The sequence below is a fragment of the Schistocerca gregaria genome, chromosome 1 (genome assembly GCF_023897955.1).
Source record: "Schistocerca gregaria isolate iqSchGreg1 chromosome 1, iqSchGreg1.2, whole genome shotgun sequence".
In the NCBI taxonomy this organism is placed as follows: Eukaryota; Metazoa; Arthropoda; class Insecta; order Orthoptera; family Acrididae; genus Schistocerca; species Schistocerca gregaria.
The window spans coordinates 1,174,362,065-1,174,389,701 of record NC_064920.1 but is presented as its reverse complement, the minus strand read 5'-3'; the positions used below and the strand labels follow the sequence as shown (position 1 = coordinate 1,174,389,701).

Here is a 27,637-nt window from a genome sequence, read left to right as displayed (position 1 = left end):
GTGAACAAGTTTCAAGACCAAATAATATTTTTAACAGGATCCCATCCATCCATAAGAAACTGAGTGAACTCTTCAGATAGAATCAGGAGTAGGTTATAGGTTCCTACAAGAGAATCTTTAGGTTAAATAGATCTGCAGCCATTAGATACCACGAATGTTAAGGCCTTAGCAAAAAAACTGTGTGTTTTGAATTCTGCAGCCAAATGTGCAAAAAAAAAAAAAAAAAAAAAAAAAAAAAAAATCAATTTCAGGCATTTAAATATAATATGTGAAATCATAGGTGGTGATGAAACATATCTGTCCATTGAAGCTTGAAATTAAGCACAAGTTGTGTTTGGACAGGGAAAATATTTTGTGTGCATTCTTTAGGCAAGTGGGCTCATCACTACAATTGTTGTGGATAACAAAAACTTTAAACTGATGTCCTGGAGTTTGGCTTGCAAAACTCTTTCGATACATCAATGAGAATGGCCAAACCCAGGCTTACATTGATCCAACTCCATCATGTCAATGTATTTGGTCAGAACTTTGGAAGGAAAAGAAAAAAAGGAGAGAGAGATCTGCTTGAAGACTCTTGGGTCAAGACACTTTCTCTTTTTACCCTATATCCCTGATTTAGCAAAATGTGATTTCTGTCTGTGTCACTAAATAAAAAAAAATATTCTAAATTGACAATATGAGTCTCAAAAAGCAGCCATCTGTGTGTATCATGTATGCTTGAAGGATCTCACAAAGGAACCTTACTGTGAAACCTTCACCATGTGGTCTGAAAGAATGCAAGTTTCAAAATATGGTAATTTTCAGATCAGTCCTAGAAAATGGTGTAAAATTCAGTATCATTTATGCAAGGTGATATAAAAATTCATACAGAAGTCGCTATTGCCAATACTGCAATCAGAGTACAACACGTAATTTTGATATTGTAGCATAGGACCAAATCCTGTATCACCGCCCACCAGGAATGACATTTTCCTCTACCAATTATATTAGTTACATTGAAACTTTTATACATTAAGAAATATAAGATATACTTAAAAACAAACAAACACAGATTTGTACACAAATAAATACAAAAAATATAATTAAAAATAAATAAAATCTAGTGAGAGTCCTGTCATTTCCTGATTATTGCTGGTATAAAATTTCATCTTACACAATAGGTTCCTTTTCAAAAGTTATTGAATTTCAAACACAATATTTAGTATGTTATTTTTTACGCTGCAACTGGAATAACACTTTGTGGTTGTATGTATGATAAATAAGTAATTAATAATAATTATTATTCAAATAAAATTTCAAATAGTTCTAATCCAAAATACATTCCCTGGAATGTGAAGTACTTATGTTTCTAAACTGTCTGAAAAAAACATCACAGTACTCAGTTTGACAGGCAGAGATACTGACTACTGTTATACAATTATACAGTGATAATGAATTGTTGGTTTTAATTATGTCTACTAACAATTTGTTTACCTTTAGAGAATGGAGAGTCTGAAAGAGAGGTGAGTGCCCGGACAGCTCACTGTGCACTTGACAACCTGTAGTGTAGCACCCCTGGACAGAAAAAAATGAAAGAACTTTTGCATGCCACTAATATCAGTGAAATGGTTTCACATTGAATGGAATTTGAACTTACCAAGCATCTCACAGTGTGGCCTTTCTCTGTTGAAGATGGATATCTATCAATTTTTCTGCCATTCACATCTGCTCCTTCAGCAATTACTTTGTTTGTTAACTGTAAAAGATGATAAAATTGGAACTAGATTTGTTATTTATTAGAAGCTGATTGATACACCGTATTCACTAGAGTACTTTTAAACAATAAAGAAAAGTGTAGTGGTGTGCATATTTTACCGCACTATTTGATACAATATCAACAGAGGGCTTGTCTAAAAGGCAAGACTAACAGACCCATAAGTAATTGTTTTTTGTGATATTATAGATTTTCTTTCATTAATACAATCATGAACATGGAATTTATAAAGCACCCATTAGGCTTTTTGGCCCCACACAGTTCTTAACATACTGGCTTCACATTCGCAGTAAGAGACATTTCAGTTTCCATCAGACCATCATGATTTAACTTTCCCATGGTTTTCATAACCTACTTCAGGAAAATATTAAGATGGGCCCTCCACTCAGGCCAAGGCTGTTTCTTTCTTAAATAAAGTTAGTACTTCATTTCGAAAAGAATTCCTTGTTAATCAGATGTTACACACTAACCTTTTGCCCTTCCTTTGGTTGAGTGATTCATTTTTTATTGATCCACTTTTATCATACAGCACAACTTGTGCTACTGGTAATGGTCAGGTTGAAACACGAATGCATTTATATTTAGCATCACCAAAAGAAGTTAAAGTAGGTAGGTAGACTTATTATAATCTAAGTTTAACTGTTGAAGGAGAAGTCAAAATAAAGTTACAGTCTTATATACTATCAGCAAAATAGTAAGCAAACTAAAATTAGGTACCTATCCTTTTTTTAAGTAACAATTATTTTACATATTCAGAAATTCTGTAACAGAACAGAAAGAGTGCTTTATCAGGAATGCCATTAGTTTCATCTTAAATGTTGGATAGCAGCAATTTTTGTTTCCTCTGGAATGTTATTGTGTAGTAAGACACGAATATTAATTATGCTCCTCTGATAGAACGTTGTTCTTGAACATGTTTGGCATATATTTGGTTTCCCTCAAGTATAACAGTCGTATATATTTTTGTTCCTGTTGTTCACTTATTTTCAGGAGGTAGTCTCTAGTGCGCTAGATAATTTCTCGGATGAATAAGCATAGATCATTCAGGATACCAAGCCCAGAAATGTGAAATGTACAGAACTCATTTTTTTAAGGCCACAAATTATTCTTAAGACTCTTTTCTGATTATGAAAGCATTTCTGCTATGAGTTGAGTGTCCCTGGAAAATAGTCCTGTTGCAATGCAGTACAGCACATGTGTGCCTGCCACCCATCCGCTTCAGCAGATGACAACAGCAGATGAAAACAGCAGATGACACAGGGCTAAGCTATAGAATTTCTCAATTCTCTCTGCCATGCACTGCCTTTATGCAGCTTTGAGATTTTTTATCTGAAGAGAAGCATGTGATGGGTAGGGATCCCTTACCAGCACTCCCCGTGCTGATGTCACATGACTAATGTGCTCACCCAAGTGTGATAGTGTTTTGTAGTGAGTACATTGTGGGGTGTGAACTCCAAGAAGAAACTTGCCACAAGGTGCAGGAACAGTATTCTGTATGTGTACAGGTGCAGAAAAGATGATGATGGTGAGTTTTGTACTGCACACTTCGGGTGAGCAATGATTGCTGGCTTCTGCAGACCTTACTAAATGCTGGTGACAGAGCATTCAAATTTTGTCCATACAGGCCAATTTGATACTGATGTTTTCATTCTGCCCCTTGAAGTTTCACAGGATCTGTAGGCTACTTTCACATCATAGAATTCTTAGCAACAATTACATCCTAGTGGATAGTGTGTGCCATGTTGTCTAATTGCTGTAGACTACCGTGTGTGTTCCCATGAGCTTTTTTTTCCTCCTCTTGTATTTTTCTTAGGTGCAGAATAACTGCATACAATTTTTGATGCTTACAATTCATTACTTTCCACTCACTGCAATCTTCAGTCCAGTGTGGCTATAGGAGACATTTCCTGTGTCCATTCTTATTGCTATGTGGTTTTACTATGTTAATGTTCCCGTGTTGGATTATTATGTAATTGTATTCTGTTCCAAAAAGAAATAAAATAAATCAAAAGAACTCTCTGTATCACATTTATTTTTTCATATAATGCCAGTGTGTACTAGTGCACAATAGGCAGCTTATGTGGGTAAAAAGTTAGTGAGGAATGCATTTCCCACTATCCCATTTTGGAGCACTGAGTGGATCTGTGCAGAGTATGCCTGCTCTACTGCTGCTCTGCTTGTTGTAAACTTTAATATTCATAAATTATAGCACACAGATCAGGAGTTTCTTGATAAATTTATTTCAGTGTTTGTCCAATTTTAAGTCTTATTACATTCACTGACTCAAATGTTTTGTCACATTTAGATTTTCTAGGGGATAATTTTTTCCCTTGCATGAATGGACATTTTGCTAGATGGTGGATGTATATTAAAGTTGACACATACATTTTTTCAGTCTTTACAATCTGGAAGTCTTTTCACAGAATTTTCTGCTGCTGACTTCAGTGTTTCAGAGGATGGATCCAGTGATCAGTATGCTGGTGTCATCGGCAAATAAGATAGTTTTTTGGGGAGTCATATATTCAACAATGTTATCCAGATAAATCAAGAACAGAAGTGGTCCTGGGATTCAGCCTCCAGGTACACCTTATTTTATTGTTTGTTTCAGTTTTATTAATAGTGTTTAACTCATAGTGAAGTGATATCTACTGCCTGTCGTTCCTTTGGGTATGAACATAACCAGCTACGTACTAAAACTCTTACTCCTCATCTTTCTAAGTTTTTGAGCGGAATTTTATGGTCCAGGAAACAGAAAGCCTTTAATAGGTTTACGAAAATACCTGCATCTCATTTATGTTGATCAAGACATATGGTGTGACGTCATAAGCGAGTGACTGAGTGTGAGATCGCTCTCTAAGTTTTTATATATTTTTAGGTTTCAGATACATATTTTAACGGTTTTTGTGATAATATTTACTATATAAGTGACTTATTAGTGGTTTCTTCATTCACCTCTGCCTTTCTTGTGTTGTGACCTGATATTTGTGAGTGTTTCGTATTGAGCAACGTAACCTCTTACCTGTGTTTACATTCCGTGCTGACCAGTTGCAGCTGTAGTGGAGCATCGAAAGCTAAGTACTAATTAATTGTTTGTGTATAGTGGTTTATTTAGGAACTTTAGTAGTCTTCAACCGGTGTTTTTTGTTTTTTCTGGTGAGATAATTTCAGTAGAATCTTTTGGGAACTGTTTTCCACTTCATTATTGTGTTATTAGACATTTGATTCTCTTTCTGTATTAGTCTTTTGTTATATTCACATTTGTTGTTTATTAATACTGTTAATAATAGTAGTTACTTCCCTTATAGAGTAAGTTTGTGATTATTGTAGTCAGGTTTTTAACATCTTCTTGTTGTAGTAGTGGAACTTAGAAAAAGTAAAATTTTACCATGAGTGAGAAGTGTGGGCTTTGCCGTAGGTTCGTGAGTAGTGGATTGCGGTGTGAGACTTGTTCGAAGTATTTTCACTGGGGGGAATGCAGTGGGGAAGCCAGTGGGCATTCTGTTGAGATCCTCTCCTGGAACTACAGGTTATGTAGCAAGAGTAAGTTGACAGAGGAGCAGGAGCGTAAGATCTGTGCCCTTCAGGTGCAGTTGAAAAATGCACAGGAGGAGCTAGATAGGATGAGGAGGGAGAATGGGGTTGGGGAATGGGAGCTGGCTGTTGGCAAGAGATCTGCTAGGAGAAGGAGATTTTCAGATAGTTTTACTATTGGTGTTTACAATAGATTTGACCAACTGTCAGAGTCTAGTGGAGAGGAATCTCTAGTAGCTGTAGATGTAGGAAGTATGCAGCAGATCTCAGTAGTTACGGTAGCTATAACAGTTGCAAAGTTGAAGAGAAAGAAGAAGGTTCTGCTGTTAGGTAGTTCTCATGGCAGAGGTGTAGGCCAGCAGTTGTAGGAAGTGCTGAAGAGTGAGTCCCAGGTCACCAGCATTGTGAAGCCTAATGCAGGATTGGCTCAGGTGACTATTAACATAGGGGGGTTATGTAGGGATTTTACTAAAGAGGATCAGGTAGTGATTGTGGGTGGGGCTGGTAAAAGTATTGATAGGTATGAGGAGTATGACATAGATGGTGACCTAGAAAAGATAGCCACTCAGACTGGCAACACGAATGTGCATTTTGTGGAACTGTTTCAGTGTCATGATCAGCCTCATCTTAATACAGCCATCAGGCATAATAACATGAGACTTGGGGGTACGCTGATGACAGAAATCATGGGTCACATTTCAGTGGTGTCGGTGGAGTCTATCAGCAGGACGGTTTTCACTAGACATGGCCTGCACCTCAACAGGTATGGGAAGGGGAGGTTGGCAAAGCTTATAGGTGACAGCATAGGTGAGGTTGGTGGGATCACTCATGGGAAAATTCCTGCAGTAGTGGGTGTTAGAGCTGCACCTTTTTTAGATTGAAGTCAGCTGATAGGTATTGCTTAAGGGAAGTCTCTCTAACAAAGGAACCACTTTTGACAAAGCTTAGGTATCCAAGTAATGAGGGAACTAGTATATTTCATCAAAATATACAAGGTATTAGAGATAAAGTTAGTGAACTGCTTATAGATGTTGACTCTGAAATTATTGGCATATCTGAACACTTCTTAAATAATGACATAATTCAGAGGCTTCCTTTACCAGGATACAGGTTGGCTGGCAGCATTTTGAGGAGCTCTTTGCGGTGTGGGAGACTAGCCTTGTATGTGAAAAACGGCATCCCATTTGAGTCAATTGATGTTTCAAAGTACTGCACTGAAAAGGTGTTTGAATGTTGTGCAGTTGTGGTTAAATTTAGTGGAGCTAAACTTCTAAGTGTTGTTATTTATAGATCCCCAGACTCCGATTTCACATTTTTGCTGAAGCTAAAGGAGGTTTCTTGGTTCACTTTATCGGAAATACAAAAAGTTAGTTATATGTGGTGACTTCAATATTAATTGTATAAGTGATTGTGCAAGGAAGAGGATGCTGGTAGACCTCCTTAATTCATATAATCTTATGCAAACCATATTCTTTCTAACAAGAGTGCAAGGGAACAGTAGAACAACCACAGACAACATTTTTGTTCATTTCTCATTACTAGAAAGGCATTCTGTTAGCAAAAAGGTGAATGGCCTTTAAGATCATGATGTACAAATTTTAACTCTAAAAGATTTTTGTGCTGCAACACGTGTTAAATATAGTCATCAGCTGTTTAGGAAAGCTGATCCAGTTGCTGTAGAGACCTTTGTAAACCTTATCAAGGAACAAGAGTGGCAAGATGTTTACAGCACTGATACAGTAGACGATAAATATAATGCTTTTCTCAAGACTTTTCTCTTGCTCTTTCAAAGTAGCTTTCCGTTAGAATGTTCAAAACAGGGTACTAGCACAAACAGGCAGCCTGGGTGGCTGACTAGAGGAATAAGAATATCTTGTAGAACAAAGTGGCAGTTATATCATAACGTTAGAAACAGTCAAAATCTAAATGCAGCAGCCCATTACAAACAGTATTGTAATGTGCTTAAAAATGTTATTAGGAAGGCAAAAAGTATGTGGTATGAAGATACAATTGCTAAGTCTCAGGATAACATTAAAACCATGTGGTCATGGCAAGTGGGAAAGCACCAGTAGCTAGGCACAATGAATAAAACACACAAACACACACACAGAATTTCGAGCTTTCGCAAACGGCAGCTGCTTCGTCAGGAAAGAGGATGCTGGTAGACCTCCTTAATTAATATAATAAGGTTCCCAGGATGCTGGTAGACCTCCTTAATTAATATAATAAGGTTCCCTCTTTCCTGACGAAGCAGCCGCCGGTTGCGAAAGCTCGAAATTCTGTGTGTGTGTTTGTGTGTTTTATTAATTGTGCCCATCTACCGGTGCTTTCCCGCTTGGTAAGTCTTGGAATCTTTGTTTTTAATATATTTTTCCCATATGGAAGTTTCTTTCTATTTTATTTAAACCATATGGTCAGTCGTATAGGAAGTAGCTGGTCTGCAGAGACAGGTCGAGGATATAGAACAAGTACGTAGTGGGAATGTCCATGTTACTGATAAGTCAAATATGTGTACAGTATTTAATAATCACTTTCTGAATGTAGCAGGTGAACTAAATAGAAAGCTAGTCCCAACAGGGAATCATATAGCACTCTTAGAAAAAAGTGTTCCGAGACTGTTACCTGAAATGCTCCTCCGTGATACTGACAATAGGGAGATTGAGTTAATAATTAAGTCACTAAAGACCAAGAACTCTCATGGATATGATGGGGTATCTAGCAGAATACTGAAGTATTGTTCTATGTATGTTAGCCCAGTACTTAGCCATATCTGTAACTTTTCCTTTAGGAGTGGTCGGTTTCCTGACCGATTAAAGTACTCGGTAGTGAAGCCACTTTATAAAAAGGGAGACATTGATAATGTTGACAATTTTAGACCTATTTCTATGCTATAGGTGTTTGCTGAAGTTATTGAGAAGGTTGTATATACAAGGTTACTGGAGCATTTAAATTCACATAATTTGCTGTCAAATGTTCAGTTTGGTTTTAGAAATGGTTTAACAACTGTGAGGTTTTGGACAGATTAAATAAAAGGTTGAGAATGCTAGGTTTTTTTTCTTTGATTTAACGAAGGCCTATGACTGTGTTGACCACAAAATGTTACTGCAGAAGTTGGACCATTATGGAGTAAGGGGAGTAGCTTACAATTGGTTCGCCTCTTACTTTAAGAACAGAAAGCAGAAGGTAATTCTCTGCAATATTGAGAGTGGTAGTGATGTTCAGTCCCAATGGGGCACTGTTAAGTGGGGCGTTCCCCAAGGGTCGGTGCTGGGGCCACTGCTGTTTCTTATTTATATAAATGATATGCCTTCTAGTATTACAGGTGATTCAAAAATATTTCTGTTTGCTGATGACACCAGCTTGGTAGTGAAGGATCTTGTGTTTAATATTAAACAGTATCAAATAATGTAGTTCAGGAAATAAGTTCGTGGCTTGTGGAAAATAATTTGATGCTAAATCACAGTAAGACTCAGTTTTTACAGTTTCTAACTCACAATTCAACAAGAACCGATATTTTGATCAGACAGAATGGACATATTATAAGCGAGACAAACAGTTCAAGTTCCTAGGCGTTCGGATAGATAGTAAGCTGTTGTGGAAAGCCCATGTCCAGGATCTTGTTCAGAAACTAAATGCTGCATTATTTACCATTAGAACAGTATCTGAAATAAGTGACAGTTCAACATGAAAAGTAGTCTACTTTTCATATTTTCATACGCTTATGTCATATGGTATTATTTTTTTGGGGTAATTCTTCTGATTCAAAAAGGGTATTTTTGGCTCAAAAACGGGCTGTTTGAGCTATATGTGGTGTAAGTTCTTGTTGACCTCTATTCAATAGTCTGGGAATTCTGACATTGTCCTCACAGTATATATTTTCTTTAATGTCATTTGTTGTTAGCAATATTAGCCTATTCCCAAGAGTTAGCAGCTTTCACTCAGTTAATACTAGGCAGAAATCCAATATGCATGTGGAATGCATTTCCTTGACTCTTGTGCAGAAAGGAGTGCAGTATTGTGCTGCATCCATTTTCAATAAGCTACCACAAGAACTCAAAAATCTTAGCAATAGCCCAAACTCTTTTAAGTCCAAACTGAAGAGTTTCCTCAAGGCTCACTCCTTCTATTCTGTCGAGGAGCTCCTGGAAGAGCTAAAAAATGAAGCAAACTCCAGTGTTACATTGTTGATTTTCTTTATTTAAACTTATGACTTGTCACCTGAATATGTTTTTTTTTATATTTCATTTTATCTATTTCGAATATCGTGTTATAATTTCATGTATTGACTCGTTCCATGACCACGGAGACTTCTCCTTAATTTGATCCCACAGAACAATAAATAAATAAATAAAAGAGATTTTAAAACACAGTCCAAGAAATTAAAAATTTTTGTTTGTGTAGATTTAAACTTTCTAAAGCCATTTTGTTGCATAGTGTGCGGTGAATACGACACTTACAAGTCTCCCATAAAAAAGTTTTTCCAGAATTTCTGAGAAGAAACCTCGCTGTAACACAGGTCAGTAGTTTAATATTTACTCATAAGAACCCTTTTTAGATGCAGTTAATCTTTTGTGAGGTTCAGAACATATGAAAAGACACCAAATTTTAGAGAAAGGTTGATTATTTTTACTAATGTATTTCATACGTGATCAGCACATGCTTTTAACATAAAGTGCGGTACGTCACCAAGGCCACTTGATATTTAATTGCTTTATGGATTGATGTTATTTATAATTTCATCAATATTTGTATCACAAACACATATAGAGGCATCCAAGATCACTGAGTTACTGAAGATAAATGGGACTAGCCCTTTACAGTGAGCCTGAATGTGATCTTCAGCTAGTGAAGTGAAAGAAAATAGAACTATAATTGCATGTATGTATAGGTAACCTTCTGCCAATTGGATGACAATATGAAAACCTGTTACTGTCAAGCAGTGAGTTAAATACACAACTTTGATTGGGAACATGAATGTTAATGTCAGCTAACAGCTCAAAAGTCATCAATCAGTTAATCTGCTAAGAACAAACACTGTGGATGTATGTGTAAAAGATACCATCAGTTGTGGTAGCAGAAGTGAAACTGCAACTGACAAAATATTCATTGATAAAACAAAATTCGATTATAAAGCTGGGGTCATGGATACAGGTTTCCTTGATAATCAAGCAATTAAATTAATTTTAAAGAAAACTCACAAGAAATGTAACAATGACAAATATGCAGAGAGAAGATTAATTGGTGATGACAGCATTAGGGTCTTTTGTCTCATGTTAAAAAATGTAATCTGGGACAAGGAAATCAAAAGTTCTGTGGATGCATATACTTGTCTAATTATAAATACCATTGTGTAACTTCATTCCTAGAGAAGAGAATTAAAATCAACAAAAAATCATATGAATAGATAAGAAGCAAAAGTAAAAAATCATTAGAAAGTCTTTGAATACTACATAAACATGCAAAGCAGAATATTGCTTTGAAACCACATGTAAAACTTTATAGGAAAAATTACAGGGAAGGGATAGCAATATAATGATTCATAGATCAGAAAGGGGAACAACAAACTGAAATCAGTGTGGAAATTTATTAATAATCATATAGGCAAACATGATAAAGAAAGTAATAAATTCATCTAATAACACAGAAATGAAATCGTTGATGATTTAATTCTAATAGGTAAAATACTTAATGATCATTATATTAATGTAGCTCAATACCCGATCGCAAATAAATATAATCTTAACACGAAGGTAGAAATTCCAATAAGGGAACCAACAAATGTACCTATATCCAATGATACCCAAACAAGTACAAAGAACTATCATTAAACTACAGAGTAAAATGACCTGTGGACTTTATGGTGTCTCAGAAAAAATTATTAAATATAGTGCTGTTAATATTGTGTCTCAAGTTGTTGACATGATCAGTGATTGTTTTGCAACTGGAGTGGTTCCAAGTAGATTTATGCTGTCTACAATAACAGCCAAGACAGCTACCAATATAAAAACAATATACCCAGCAGGAACTGGTGATATACCAAGCAGAATCTTACAGCTCTGGCACCCTTGCTCATATATGTAACTGCTATCAAAGTCTTGCATCTTTCCCAATCAGCTAAAAGCATTCAAAGTTATTCATATATTCAAGACTAGGGACAAAGATAAAGTTATAAACTATCACCCCTTTACAATAACATCCTGTTTTCCACAACTATTGGAAAAATAATGTACAATAAGTTAATAAAATTTATAAACAAAATTGGAATATTTACCAGTTCCCAACATAATTTCTGAAACAAGAAATCAACTGAGATGGCAATCTATGAATATACACTAACTAGTGCCATCTAGAGTAACACCAAAAGTATGATAGGAGCAGAAAAGTTTGTGGGACAAAAGTTGCACGGGACAGCGGGGACCATTACATGACAGTTTTTTGCTGCTAGATGTGGCCACATCAGAGATATTACAGTCAACTTTTGTTTTTATAAATGGGATCCTAGAGTTTGGTACTTATTTTCTGAAAGCGGCTATTGAGACATATCCAATGAAGTGTAACAGTAAGGTCTTGGAAGGTCAACGAAGATCAAAAAGGTGGCATGAACGTCCATTTACAGATGTTTAAAGTGATGACCATTGGTAACAGTGCAGTGCTGCAATCTTCTTATCATGGATTCAATGGTATTCCTTATCACTTTGGCACTTATCGAAGCATGTGCTCTGAAAATTCTCTCTTGTATATCGTGCAAATACCAAATATTCACCGAATATGGCATATCCGCCTAACATGCCATTGTCATGTAAACACCATTCGACAGTTTCACAATACAGTGCTAATAAGAATGGTAAGACTAGTATTGCCAAATCCAGTGAATGTGAATGATGTATTCCTTTGAAGAACAAGTCAATATACTTCTCATTTACAGAGAACGCCAACGAAATTCAGTGAGAGCTAGAGAATTATATGCTGAAAGGTATCCTCAACATTCTCAACTTACACATCATACATTTAAATATGTGTATGATAAATTGAGAACAAATAGATCTTTAACGCATCACAAACACATCCGGCAAAGGAAAGTTATTAATGTGAAAATGGAAATTGGTACTCATGCCACTGCGGTTCAAGATCCTTGTATTAGTTCGCAACAAATTGCAAGGGAATCTGGCATGAGCCAGAGTAATCTTGTTTGTATTCTGTAATGCCATAAATATAATCCTTACCATAACAGTCTCCACCAAGAATTGACTGGTACAGATTGTATCCATTGTATTGAATTCTGCCAATGGATTCAACTTCAGATTCAGAGGGGTGACACATTTATTAATTTGATGTTATTTACTGATGAGGCTACAGTTGCAAAACATGGAAATGTTAATTTGCATAACATGCATTATTGGGCAACTGAATATCCATTTGGCTGCGGCAAGTTGCACACCAAAAACCATAGTCGGTGAATGTATGGTGTGGGATTCAGGAGGACAGTCATTGTCAGAGCATGTGCTTTGATAAGTGCTGATGTGATAAGGAACACCACTCAATCCATGATAAGAGGATTGCAGCACTGCATTGATACCAATGGTCATCACTTCGAACACCTTCTGTAAACGGACGTTCATGCCACCTTTGTGACTTTCATTGATCTTCAAACATCTTACTGTTACACATAATTGGATTTGTCTCAATAGCCATAGAAAATAAGTACCAAATTGTAGCATGCCATTTCAAAAAACAAAGTTGCCCTCCATATCTCTGATGCACCCCACCTAGCAACAAAAACCCAAGTCATATTATGGCCCCCATTGTCCCACAAACTTTTCAGCTCCTAACATACTTTTGGAGTGACTCACCTTGTATAACCACTGCTTTAAAAGCCGTTGATGAAAAGCAGCAAAGGTAGGAAACTTCCTGGCAGATTAAAACTGTGTGCCGGACCAAGACTCGAACTCAGGACCTTTGCCTTTTGTGGGCAAGTGCTCCAGATGGAAGAGTTTTGTCATGACTAGCTCTCCCACAGCTAACAGTAGTTCTGACAGAATATATTCTAGGGCCTTATTTCAACTTAGATCTTTCAAAGCTTTGTCAAATTCTTCACACAGTATCATATCCCCCACCTCATCTTCATATATGTCCACTTCCCTTCATATAATATTGCTTTCAAGTTCATCTCCCTTGTATAGACTCTCTGTATATTACTTTCACCTTTCAGCTTTTCATTCTTTGTTTAGGGCCGGTTTACCATCTGAGCACTTGATACTCAAACAGATGCTTCTTTTTTTCCCAAAAGGCTTCATTAATTTTCCTCTGGGTGGTATCTATCTTTCGCCTAGAAAAATATGCTTCTAAATCATTACATTTGTCCTATAGCAGTTCCTGATGAGCAATTTTGCACTTCCTGTCAATCTAATTTTTTAAAGCTTTTGTGTTCCCTTTTGGTTGCTTCATTTGTTGAATTTTTAAATTTTCTTCTTTCTTCATTTAAATTCAGTGCCTTTTGTTTTATCCAAGGATTTCTGCTAGATCTTGTCTTCTTACCTATTTGATCCTCTGCTGCCTTCACTATTTCACCTCTTAAAGCTGCCCAAGTGCTAGTCTGGATCAGGTGACAGAGGATTTAGGTTCACTCTGTAAAGGATTTACCAGGGAGGACACTGTGGTTATTGTGGGAGGGCCAGGGAACAGCATCGACAGAGATCCTGGGTACAGTATAGAGTGTGACGTGTTAAAGGTTGCGTCGGCATCGAGACACACCAATGATGAATTTGTATCTGTCCTGAGACGCCACGACCGGCCTCATTTGAACTCTTCTGTTGGAAGAGTTAATCTGGAGTTGGAACGGCTGCTAGGGTTGGGTGCGGGGGCTCATATTGGTGTGGTTCCTGTTGATTCTCTCAGTAGGTGGGACTATACTAGGCATGGCCTACATCTCAACAGGAAAGGGAAGGGGAAACTGGCTGGGGTAATAGCAGGAAATTTAAGGGGGAAGGGGGGGGGGGGGGAGGCACTGCCGTGAATGGTAAAGTACCAGTGGTTACAGGTGTTGGAGCAGCACCTTTTTTAGGATGGGTAAGACAGAAAGATGTCACGTTCTACGAGAGGTCAGGATTGAAACAAATCTTCAGTTTAGGAACGAAATTAAACAGCACAATACTAGCACATTGTATCACCAATCACAGCTGTCAATTATAAATTTTCACCAATCACCAGAAATTTTATCTCCACCAAGTTGTATCTCAGTCCCAGGTAATTGCATTGATGAATTAAAGTCACCCAACCCATTTGACATAATCTGCCTCTCTGAACACCATGTGGCCACTGGTATAGGAACTAGGCCTAAACACAATGAGAAACTCAGACAGGAGAGTACTGCAAATGTGAGAATAAGCAAAGGTTCTCATAAAAGTATAATTAAAAATAATGTAAGTACATTTCATCAAAATATTGGGAGTTTAAAGAATAAAATAGATGAACTTCTGGTTTCTTTAGAAGATTTAGAAGCTGAGGATGAAATAGATATACTATGCCTGTCTGAGCATCACATTGATACTGATATGGATAAGGTAAATGTAAACAGATATAAGCTCTCTGCACATGTAATGAGAGAAAATATGGAGAAAGGAGGAGTTGCCATATATGTCAAAAGTTATCATTGTGCAAAAAGTATAGAAACAAAAAAGTTTTGTGTAGAGAAACATATAGAAGCATGTGCCTGTGAGTTTAAATTAAATAAAGGCACATTTACAATTGTAACTGTATATAGGTCCCCATCACGAAATTTTCATCTATTTCTGAAAAATTTAGACTCCTTGTTGTGCTATCTGTCAGACAGGGGGAAGCAAATTATTATTTGTGGGGACTTCAATGTAGATTCTCTGAAAGAGGGTAATAGGAAAAATGATCTTGAAGTATTAACCGGTTCTTTCAATTTGACACCCATTATTGATTTTCCTACTCGGGTGGTAAAGGATAGCAGCTCACTGATAGATAACTTCTTTATCGACCAAGATAAGTTTTATCCAGATAAATGCTCAGCCTGTTGAGAATGTTCTTTCTGATCATGGTGCACAGGTAGTTACAATATATGACATAGCACCATTCAGCAATACTAAACAGTCTTCCAAAGTAGTATGTTCAGTCAACAAATTAACAGTTGCAAATTTCAGGGAAAGCCTACAGCAGTTAGACTGGGGTGAGGTGTACCGTGAACCTGATGCCAATTTAAAATATAATTTATTTCATGACATTTTTGTAAATGCATTTGAAAACTGCTTCCCCAAGAAAATAGTTAAATATACTCGTAAGAAACCTTGTAACAAACCATGGCTTACTAAGGGTATAAAAATATCTTGTAACTGGAAAAGGGAAATTTATCTGACAGCAAGAAAGAGTAGTAACCCAGAAACTATCAAACATTGTAAAAACTACTGTGTTATATTAAGAAAAGTTATTAAAAAATCCAGAAGTATGTGCATCATGTCTGAAATCAGCAACTCTGATACTAAAATTAAAACAATTTGGAATATTATTAAAAGAGAAACAGGTTAAGAGCACAGGAAGACAGTATTACCATCAAATTGAATGAAAACTTTACGAACAAAAAGTCAGAAGTTGAAAATATTTTTAATAAACATTTTCTAAATGTTGTGGATATAGTAGGATCCAGGTGTTCATTAGAAGATGCTAGGCTGTTAATGGAAGAGGCCATACCTATGCAATTTGATACAATTGAAATCTCACCCACTTCTCCCTTTGAAATTAGGAACATAATAAACTTGCTTAAAAGCAAAAACTCACATGGAATTGAAGATATTTCCAGCAAAATACTAAAAGCTTGTTCTCAACAGATAAGTAAGATTCTCAGCCACCTGTGTAATAGCTCTCTGGAACAGGGCATTTTCCCTGATAGACTGAAATATGCTATTGTTATACCTTTGCATAAAAAGGGGGATAGATCTGATGTCAACAATTACCATCCAATCTCCCTTCTAACAGTTTTATCGAAAATTTTTGAGAAAGTAATGCATTCAAGAGTAGCTTCACATATCTGTAAAAATGAAGTACTAACAAAATGTCAGTTTGGTTTCCAGAAAGGTTTTTCAACAGAAAATGCCATATATGCTTTCACCAATCAAATTTTGAATGATCTGAATAAATGAACACCACCCATTGGGATTTTTTGTGATCTCTCAAAGGCTTTTGATTGTGTAAATCATGAAATTCTGCTAAACAAGCTCAAATATTGTGGCATGAGTGGGACTGTGCACAAATGGTTTAATTCCTACCTAACTGGAAGAGTGCAGAAAGTTGAAATAAGCAGTTCTTATAATATGCAAAGATCAGCACATTCCTCAAACTGGGGAACTACCAAGAATGGGGTTCCACAAGGGTCAGTCTTGGGTCCTTTGTTGTTCTTAATGTATATTAATGACTTGCCATTCTATATTCATGAAGAGGCAAAGTTAGTTCTCTTTGTTGATAATACAAGTATAGTAATCACACCTGACAAACAAGAATAACTGATGAAATTGTCAATACTGTCATTCAGAACATTACTAAATGGTTCCTTGTAAACGGACTCTCACTGAATTTTGATAAGACACAGTACATACAGTTCCGTACAGTGAATGGTATGATGCCATTAATAAATATAGACCTTAATGAAAAGCATATAGCTAAGGGAGAATATTCCAAATTTTTAGGTGTGTCTATTGATGAGAGATTACATTGGAAGAAACACATTGGTGATCTGCTGAAACATTTGAGTTAAGCTACTTATGCAATAAGGGTCATTGCAAATTTTGGTGATAAACATCTTAGTAAATTAGCTTACTGCGCTTATTTTCACTCATTGCTTTCATGTGGCATCATATTTTGGGGTAATTCATCACTGAGGAATAAAGTATTTATTGCACAAAAGCGTGTGATTAGAATAATAGCTGGAGTCCACCCAAGATCATCCTGCAGACATTTATTTAAGGATCTAGGGATATTCACAGTAGCTTCTCAGTATATATACTCTCTTATGAATTTGTTATTAACAACCAAACCCAATTCAAAAGTAATAGCAGTGTGCATAACTACAATACTAGGAGAAAGGATGATCTTCACTATTCACTAATCTAACTTTGGCACAGAAAGGAGTGAATTATACTGCCACTAAAGTCTTTGGTCACTTACCAAATAGTATCAAAAGTCTGACAGATAACCAACAAGTATTTAAGAAGAAATTAAAAGAATTTCTGAATGACAACTTCTTCTACTCCATAGAGGAATTTTTAGATATAAATTAAGAAAAAAAATTATAAAAAATAAAAAAAAATAAAAAACACCAAAAAATAAAAAATGTTGTTATATTAACTTAAGTATGTTGTTAAATTAACTTAAGTATGTTGTTAAATTAACTTAATTATATCATGTATTGGAAAATTTGACTCATTCCACATCATTACGAAATATCGTATTCATGATCCATGGAACTAGTATTAATCTAATCTAATCTACTCTAATCTAATCTTCTACTGTATTCCATACCCCTGTTAGCTTTGGGTGATTTCATCTTATCCAGGTCACATCTCCTTAATTTGGTGCTTTTTCCAGTTTCTTCAGTTTTAATCTACAGTTCATAACCAACAAATTGTCGCCAGAAGCCACATCTGCTCTTGGAAATGTATCACAATTTAAAATCTGGCTCTTAAATCTCTGTCTAACAATTATACAATCAGTCTGAAACCTTCCAGTGTCTCCAGGTTTCTTCCATGTATACAGCCTTCTTTTATGATTCTTAAACCCAGTATTAGCAATGATTAAAGTATGCTCTGTGCAAAATTCTGCCAGGCAGCATCCTCTTTCATTTCTTTCCCTGAGTCCATATTCATCTACTATTTTTCCTTCTCTTCCTTTTCCTACTATTAAATTCCAGTTCCCCATCTCAACTGAACTTTCTTTTATCTCACCATACATTTCTTCAATCTCTTTGTCTTCTGGGAGCTAATTGGCATCTAAACTTATACTACTGTGGTAGGCATGGGCTACATGTCTGTCTTGCCTATGATAGTGCATTCAATATGCTGTTCTCGTAGCCTACCCACAATCCTATTTTCGTTTTTGTTATTAAACCCAATCACACATTACTTCTATTTGACGTATTTGTAACCCAGTGTCCACAAGTCCTGTTCCTTCTGCTGCTGAAATTCACTAATTCCAATTATATCTAACTTCAGCATATCCAGTTCCCTTTTTAAATTTTCTAACCTACCTGCCTGATTAAGGGCTCTAACATTCCATGCTCCTATCTGTAGAATGCCAACTTTGTTTCTCCTGATGACGGCATCCTGCTAAGTAGTCCCTACCCAGAGATCTGAATGGGGGACTATTTTACCACCAGAGTATTCTACCCAACAGGATACATCATCGTTCAACCATACAGTGGAGCTGAAAGCCCTTGGGAAAAACTACAGCTGTGGTTTCCCCTAACTTTCAGGTGATCACAGTACCAGCACAGCAAGGCCTTTTTGGTTGATGTTATAGGGCCAGATCAGTCAGTCATCCAGTCTGTTGCCCCTGCAGCTATTGGAAAGGCTGCTGCCCCTCTTCAGAAACCACAAGTTTGTCTGGCCTCATTTACACAGATTATATAAAATTTAAATTATAACATATTGGTAGGTAATATTTTCTGTGACTTGACAAAAGTATTTGATTGCACAGTTCACAGTATTCTCCTACAGAAACTTAAATACTGTGGTATCATCGATCTTGTTGGTATCTGGTTTTCATATTATTTAACTAAAATAATGGAAATTATTCTGAAGGAATAAATACTTAAATTGATGACATTATCATGTTGTTGTTGTGGTCTTCAGTCCTGAGACTGGTTTGATGCAGCTGTCATAAAGCTGCATGCCCTCGGGAAAAATGAGGGTTGTAGTTTGACATTATCATATGTGCCAGATACACTAAGATTAGTGAGATTATTTAGATGATCGGTACCTCATAATTATTACAGACATAAAAGTTTGAGGAAAAGTGTTACAAAATTATATTTGTAATGATTTTAGCTTAATCTGGAGAAATGCTTGCTCTATTATGTGACTGCAGAGTTGTCAAAACAGTGGGATGATGAAGCTGTAAAAGTACAGGAAAAAGTGAATATTACATTGTTTTTGAAAAGAGTGGTGATTATTGTTTTTGGGAAGTCACAATGTACCATCATGACTTACTATTTAAAAAAGTGAAGTTAGTTCCATTGGTCATTTTGCAAAGGCACAACATATTCAGTTCTGCGCACCTAGAGATACTACACCAGTGGTAAGTGTGTTACACTTGGTGAGGAAGTAATAAATAGGGTGGAAACTTCAAAAATCTTAGGGGACCATGTAGATGAAAATTTAAATTGGAAAAAGCAACTAAGTTCAGCCACATTTGCACTTAGAATCTTTGCAAATCTTGAGGAGAGACAAATAAGTAAGTTGACATATTTTGCATATTTTCATTCAATAATATCATATGGAATAATGTTCTACAGTAGCTCATCTTTAAGAAAGAAATTCTTCATTGCCCAAAAATGTGCTGTTATAATAACATATGGTGTTCACCCATGATCATTTAGTAGACATCTGTTTTAAGAGTTCAGAATTCTGACTAATGCTTCACAGTATATTTATTACCTCAAGAATTTTATTGTAAATAATCCACTACAGCTCAAACAGAAAAAAGTACATAATTACAATAGCAGAAAGAAAAATGACATTCATTACTCCACATTAAGGTTCTCTTCAACACAAAAAGGGGTGCACCAAGCTGCAACAGTCTTTGGTCTCTTACCCATGATATAAAATGTCTGACAGACAGCTAGAGTAAAATTTGAAAACAAACTGAGAAAGTTTGTCTTTATCAACTCTGTCTATTCCTTAGACAGTTTAAATTACTGTAATATGTAAAATGTGAAGTATGATGTATGAGACAGGAGAAACACTCTCAGACTTAAAAAAGAATATAATAATTCCAGAAACCAATGCAAATCAGAAATTTATCAAGTTCATGTCAATTTTTAAACTCAGATTTGAAGAGATGTTTCCCAAAACTCTTTATCAAATTAAAACTACAAAGAGAAATCAATGGGAGACTACAGGTATCAAAAAATCCTCAGAAACTCTTAGATATCTCAACTCCATAAAAAATAATCAATCTAACCCAGAAGTTCTGCAATTTGACAAAAAGTACAGGAAAATATACAGAAAGGTGATGCTAGCTGCAAAAAAACTTTCAAACAACAAAATATTACTTGAAGCTGAAAACAAGAGCAAAGCAGCCTGGAACATCATCAAACAGGAAAAATCTAACTCTGCTAAAAAGGACCTCAATTCACATATTAAAAACAAAGATGTACCAGTAGGTAACCCTAAAAAATTAGCTGATTTTGTAAACTCATATTTCAGTAGTATTGCAAATAAATTACAGCAGAAATTTCCAGATATGTATGATTTACCTGCTCAGAACCAGCCAACAAACTCGATGGTGCTCTTGCAAACTACAGAAAGGGAAGTGGCACTAGTACTACGCCAACTAAAAAATAAAACTTCAGTAGGACTCGATGAAATCCAAGTCTGCATAATTAAAGAATGTATAGACTCCATAAAGGGCCCATTAACAGACATAATTAATGAATCTTTCGAATCTGGATACTTTCTGGAGTACCTAAAACAAGCAAAAGTTATACCTATCCTTAAAAACAGAGATGTGGAAAATGTAGAGAACTACAGGCCCGTATGCAATAATACCTGTCTTAAAATAACATATTACGGATATCTACACTCAGTAGTCAGCTATGGAATCATGTTTTGGGGAACAAGTGCCAGTAACATACAAACTGTGTTCAAAGTACAAAAAAGAGCCATAAGGATAATACTAAACAGCAACAACAGGGCCCACTGTCTAGAATTATTTAGAAAGCTAGGCATTCTAACTGTTTGAACATAATGTTCATTAAGAAAAATCTCAACAGGTACAACACAAACAGCCTAATACATGACCATGAAACAATAGCTTGTCACCACCTCCATCTAGATAGAAAGAACAAGGCAAAGACGCAAAAAAGTATATTTTATAATGGGATAAAACTGTATAACAAATTACCACAAGAAATTAAAGAAATAAATGAACCCCTCAATTTCAGACAAAAGCTTAAAACCTTTTTAGTAAGTAAAAGTTGTTATATTGTAAAAGAATATTTAACATAGAAGTAGATTATTAGCAACATATGACATTATCACCAAAATATTATGTAATTATAAATGTGTGTATGACTAGTTACAAAAACTACACAAAATATGAGAAACCTGTATCATTGGAAATGTAAATGTGTGCTCATGTGTTGTAAACTGATGACATCCATACAATATTTATTGTTCCACAGATGAATAAATAAATAAATAAATAAATTCCAAGGAAAGCAGGATGTGACAAGTGTGAGTATAACTAAACTGTGGTTGCAAAATACTAACAAGAATTTTTTACAGAAGATTGGAAAACCAGGTGTCAGGGAAGATCAGTTTGGATTCCTGAGAAATGTAACGAAACCAAGGCAATACTGACCCTATGACTTATCTTATAAGACAGGTTAAGGAAAGGCAAACTTACATTTATAACATTTGTGGACTTAGAGAAAGCTTTTGGCAGTGTTGCCTGGATTACACTCTTTGAAATTCTTAAGGTAACAGGGTGAAATACAGGGAGCAAAACGTTATTTACAACAACAGAAACCAGACGCCAGTTAGAAGAGTTGAGGAGCATGAAAGGGAGGTGGTGGTTGAAAAGGGAGTGAGACTGTGTTGTAGCCTATCCCCTACCTTATTCAATATGTACATTCAACATGCAGTAAAGGAAACCAAAGAAAAAGTTCAGGGAGAAGAAATAAAAACTTTGAGGTTTACAATGACATGGTAACTCTGTCAGACACAGCAAAGGACTTGGAAAAGCAGTTGAATGGCATGGACAGTGTCTTGAAAGGAGGATATAATATGATCATCAACAAAGGCTAAACAAGGATAATAGAATGTAGTTGAATTAAATCAGGTGATGATAAGGGAGTTAGATTAGGAAACAAGACACTTAAAGTATAGTTCATGCAGGATATGGTGGCCGATGCGCCAAACCCAGTTTTCATCCAAGGCACTGGGCGAGTTCATTCATTTGTTTGGAAGGGGAGGTCAATAAGCATTTTCCACCTTTTATCCAGTTAGTAATGACAGAATCAAGGTGCACACTCTGCAGTCTGTCTCAAATGATTTTACAGAAAATATTTGGTTAAAAAATTTAATTTTTGCTTTACTTATAGCTTTATATGTAAGGTTAATTATGATGTGCTCGTCATTTCTTGAATGGTCATAGTTATTATGATATTTCTGTGAAAGTAAGACACTGCGTGATATTTGGAAAAGTGTGCAATGAAAAACAGAGGTTGCTATGATTTTGCATTTGACACTTATTACATAATGTGTTGTATGAAATTTAGTTAACATATTGAATTTTTCTTTAGACCTGGGTAGAGGTATCTATCTGTCACCAATCTCAAAGAAAACTGATCTGATGTAGCATACTCATTTGTGATTGTGCTGTGCCAACAATAAAGCCATAGTGAAATATCCACAATATTCTTCATATTTCATAAACGGTTTCAGATATCGAAGTGAGATTTCGGCAAATTACACACAAAGGGGAGAGTATTTTACCATATCATTATTGTGTAAAACTTCATTACCTACAATGTTATTCCAATAACTACAGACTTTTTTGGTGAATGACTTTAATTTTTAAGGGCCATCGATAGCTGGTGAAATAAGAAACGCTATGGGATTTGGAACAACATATGTGAAGATATTACTCTTTTTTTGTTTTTGTTTTTTTGTACTGGAGATGTGCTTTTTCATAAGCTACTGACTTAGTTCCTCACATAATAAACTTAATAAAACACTGTTTCAGAATCCTCTTGCAGTTGTGTCTGCACAATATGTTAGTGCAGTAGTTGGCAAGAGAAGCAAATTTTGATATGGCAACCAGAGAAACATGTAGGTTTTACTCAAAATTTGCCACTTTTGACACTTCTCTGGAAGTTATATATGGTTATCAAGCCAGGCAAAAATAAATCACTGCATTTTTGACAGAATTCTTTTTGGATACTAACGAAACCTGAGGTGACAGTAGATCTTTTTGTTGTTCACCGTGCAAGTTCGAATGTGGAGGGGCCCCATTTAATATTTACAAAAAATGTGAGCGTGGGTTTCAGTTTAGAATGGCACTTCTCTTCCAGCTCTTGGCATTTCCCCTACAGTGTTCTGAGCCATCTCCCACCACTGCTGCCCTTCCCACACTTCCCCAGGCAATTGCACATCTAACGGCCACAGCATTTTGTGCAGGCTATATTAGATGAGTTTCGCTATTGGGCTAGAAAAGTACTGATGATGGCCAAAGTAAAGAAGCTGTAAAATGTAGACTGGCAATGGCAAGAACAGAAATTTGTTGCCATTGAATATAGATTTTGGTGTTAGGAAGTTTTTTCTGATAGTATTTGCCTGGAATGTAGCATGTATGGAAGTGAAACATGGGCAATAAATGGTTTAGATAAAAGGAGAATAGAAGCTTTCAAAACTTGGTGCTACAGAAGAAGGCTGAAGATCAGATGGATTGATAATATAACTGATGAGGAAGTACTGAATGGAATTGGGGCGACAAGAAATTTTTGGCACAACTTGATCAAAAGAAGGGGTAAGTTGCTAGGACACATTCTGAGACATCAAGGGAACACTGCTTTAGTATTGGAGGGAAGTCTGGAGGAGTAAAAATCACAAATGAAGAACAAGAGATGAATACAGTAAGCAGATTCAGAAATTTGTAGGTAGCAGTTGTTATTTGATAATGAAGAGTCTCACACTATATTGAGTAGCATGGAGAGCTGCAGTAAACCAGTCTTCAGACTGAAGACAACAACAACAACAACAACAACAATGTAGTCTGATCTGTGAATTTTAAAAAAAAGACAGATTCTGTGAAAAGATCCTTCTGAAATTGAAACTGAGATTTAATAAGCACTGTTTTTTCAGGTAGGTATTTTATAGTTCTTGTGTACATATTCTTTTTCACTATCTTAGGGGGGGGTTTAGTAATTAGTGTGAACTCTTGTTGCCTTCTCTGCTCCTCTCCTTTCCACTCCCCGTTATTTTTCCTTTCTCTCCTTCCACCGGAGCCTACCCACATTGTGCCTCTCAGCCCAATCCTGCCTCCCTTAGCCCTGGCATCTCTGTCGCAGTCTGGACAGAATGGCCAGAGATAGCAGTCATGTGTGTCTGAGAGAGACAGACATTTGCTTGTGTGAATGTTTGTGCATTTCTCTTTTCTGAAGAAGACTTTGGCCAAAAGCTAATTTGCAACAATCTCTTCATTGTGCCTGTCTGCAACCCATTGTGTCATCTTTACGGTGAGTAGCAGTAATATTGACTGCTACAATTTATTATTTAGCTATTTTCTTTAATAACTGAGTCCTCAGGTTTCTTGGTTTCCTTTTGAAATATTCCTCATACTGATTTAATTTTAGTACAGTAGAGCGTCAATTATCTGAACGTCAGTCAACCGAATGACCGCTTAACCGAATTGTGTACTTGCTTGCACCTGTTACTCTCCCACCCTACCTTCCATCACCCCCTCACTCCCAAACCAAGTTTCCCACAGTAGTCGCTGCACTGGGCCCCCACTGGCGGAACGTTGCTTCTAATGGGGCCTTCACAAGGTGCTGCTAACAGGCCAAGCCGCCAGTTGCTATGTTTCAACAATCAGCACACTTCTGTCGGCTTGGCACTGGCAGTAGAAGTAGCGGCAGTATCAGAGCTGTTCACAGCAACAGCTACGCCAACTTAGAGTTGAGGCGTGCCGCTCCGCACAGTTTGAAGGATTGCATGCCCCTGAGAAGACCTTCTCATGGTGCAAACAGTCACCTTCTGTTCTCTGTTACGACCACTTGTGTGCTGCTGCGTGAAGAAGTGAACTTGACGATACAAAATGTTTAAACGTAAACAAGTACGAGATTATTAAAAGGTTAGAAGAAGGTGAATCTGCAACCACTTTAGCCAATGAGTACAAGGTGGGGAAGTAAACAATTATGGATATAAAAAAAACAAAAGACTAACATAGCAGGTTTTATAGCTATGCTTGATTCTACTGATAGATCAACAAGCCGTAAAACTATGAAGCTCACCACTAACACAGATCTAGATGATGCTCCTTACAAGTGGTTTACACAAAAGAGATCTGAAGGAGAACCTATCTCAGGTCCCATTCTGTGTGAGAAGGCAATGCAGTTCAACTTGGAGGGCCTTCAAACTTTAAAGCGAGCACGTGCTGGTTAAAACACTTCAAGTCAAGACACGGCATTCGTGAGCTTACAATACAGGGAGAAAAACTGTCGGCTGATTCTTCAGCTGTACAGTACTTCTTTTTTGCAAATAAACATGTACAGTTTGATTATCCGAACAAACCAGTTTTCCGATCACCCATGTCCCCTAAATACTTTGGATAATCGATGCTCTACTGTAATTAAATTATTACCGAATATCACATATGTTTAGCACTTGGCAGTTGCAAGTACTTGTTAAAAGACATATTGCTGTACACCATCAGCTGCAAGTAAGATATTTAATTGCTAGACCAGTATTTGGGCATAGAATTCATTGTCATTGCCATATATTGTGCCATCCATATCAGATTGCCTGAGCATTACAAGAATCACACAAATGATCTAGTTGTTCACATTAGGATAAATGACAGAAAACTTTTTCCCCGCAGTTTAATTCTGAATTTTGTTTTTCTGCTGTTTCAGACATTTTGTTTTTTTACCTCAAAATCGTCTTTCCCTGATGCAAGGTAGAGAATCTGTGTAAGAGTGTCCTTATTACAGCATGATGTTTCAGCTCCTGCTTTTATTAAAGAGTTCACAATCTGAAATAGATATAATAAAATGAGTAACATAAACAACAGATGTATCCACAATACACTATAATGTTAAATTATGCATGATAAAACTACACTGAATTCTAAGGGAATACTACAGTGAATCCTAAAATGATTTAATGGAGATGAAGATGAAGCAACTAATTTACAATTAGTGATTCATTTTTCTGTTTGGAGCTTGTTAACTACTTATCACTTTACCTTTCATTCCTAAATATCTGTGATAGAAGCAATAAACTGATAAATTCTATGTAGCTCAACAAAACAAAATATTATGAAAATTGTTAAATTTTATGCTGAATCAAAATACATGTGTAAAATGTATTAGTTTTCAAAAGGATGATGAAGCTAAATTTAAGTTAGTACCTTGCTAAGCTGTGTGTTATGAAAATAAATTTTCATTATACACTGAAACGGTTATTTCAGAATGAGTTTTGTAAATTTAATTCTTGGTATAGTTGTGTTTCTGTTTACATAATATCGATGTAAATAAAACAGAAAGAAACTTCCACATGGGAAAAATATATTAAAAACAAAGATTCCAAGACTTACCAAGCGGGAAAGCGCCGGCAGACAGGCACATGAACAAAACACACAAACACACACACAGAATTACGAGCTTTCGCAACTGGCAGTTGCTTCGTCAGGAAAGAGGGAGGGAGAGGGAAAAATGAAAGGATGTGGGTTTTAAGGGAGAGGGTAAGGAGTCATTCCAATCCCGGGAGCGGAAAGACTTCCCTTAGGGGAAAAAAAGGACAGGTGTACACTCGCACACACACACACACATATCCATCCGCACATACACAGACACAAGCAGACACATTTAAAGGCAAAGAGTTAAGGGCCCTTAACTCTTTGCCTTTAAATGTGTCTGCTTGTGTCTGTGTATGTGCGGATGGATATGTGTGTGTGTGTGTGTGCGAGTGTACACCTGTCCTTTTTTTCCCCTAAGGGAAGTCTTACCGCTCCCGGGATTGGAATGACTCCTTACCCTCTCCCTTAAAACCCACATCCTTTCATTTTTCCCTCTCCCTCCCTCTTTCCTGACGAAGCAACTGCCAGTTGCGAAAGCTCGTAATTCTGTGTGTGTGTTTGTGTGTTTTGTTCATGTGCCTGTCTGCCGGCGCTTTCCCGCTTGGTAAGTCTTGGAATCTTTGTTTTTAATATGTTTACATAATATAGTTGGTATGAATATGATTGTCATTTTCGCTTATTTTGATGATGTATTTTTTCTTATTTTTTAACATTATATATGAATTAATTTTCTACAGACACGGTAATACAAAATGGTGATCTTTTATAAAACTTTAATTTGATGTAATGAGACTATTCCAAAGTGTTAATGTGAAGCAAGGTGGT

The 27,637-nt window shown here is 36.3% G+C and overlaps 1 protein-coding gene across 1 annotated transcript in view; it reads right to left on the bottom strand.

Moving 5' to 3' along the window:
• Nucleotides 1–27,637, bottom strand: part of LOC126284410 (serine/threonine-protein phosphatase 6 regulatory ankyrin repeat subunit C-like) — a 312,174-nt gene that overhangs the window by 155,337 nt on the left and 129,200 nt on the right. Inside the window, exons 7-9 of the mRNA XM_049983326.1 lie at nt 26,165–26,266; nt 1,637–1,735; nt 1,474–1,554 (exon numbers count right to left, since the gene is read on the bottom strand). Of these exons, the coding sequence (XP_049839283.1) occupies nt 1,474–1,554; nt 1,637–1,735; nt 26,165–26,266 (282 nt within the window). The remainder of the gene's footprint in view (nt 1–1,473; nt 1,555–1,636; nt 1,736–26,164; nt 26,267–27,637) is intronic.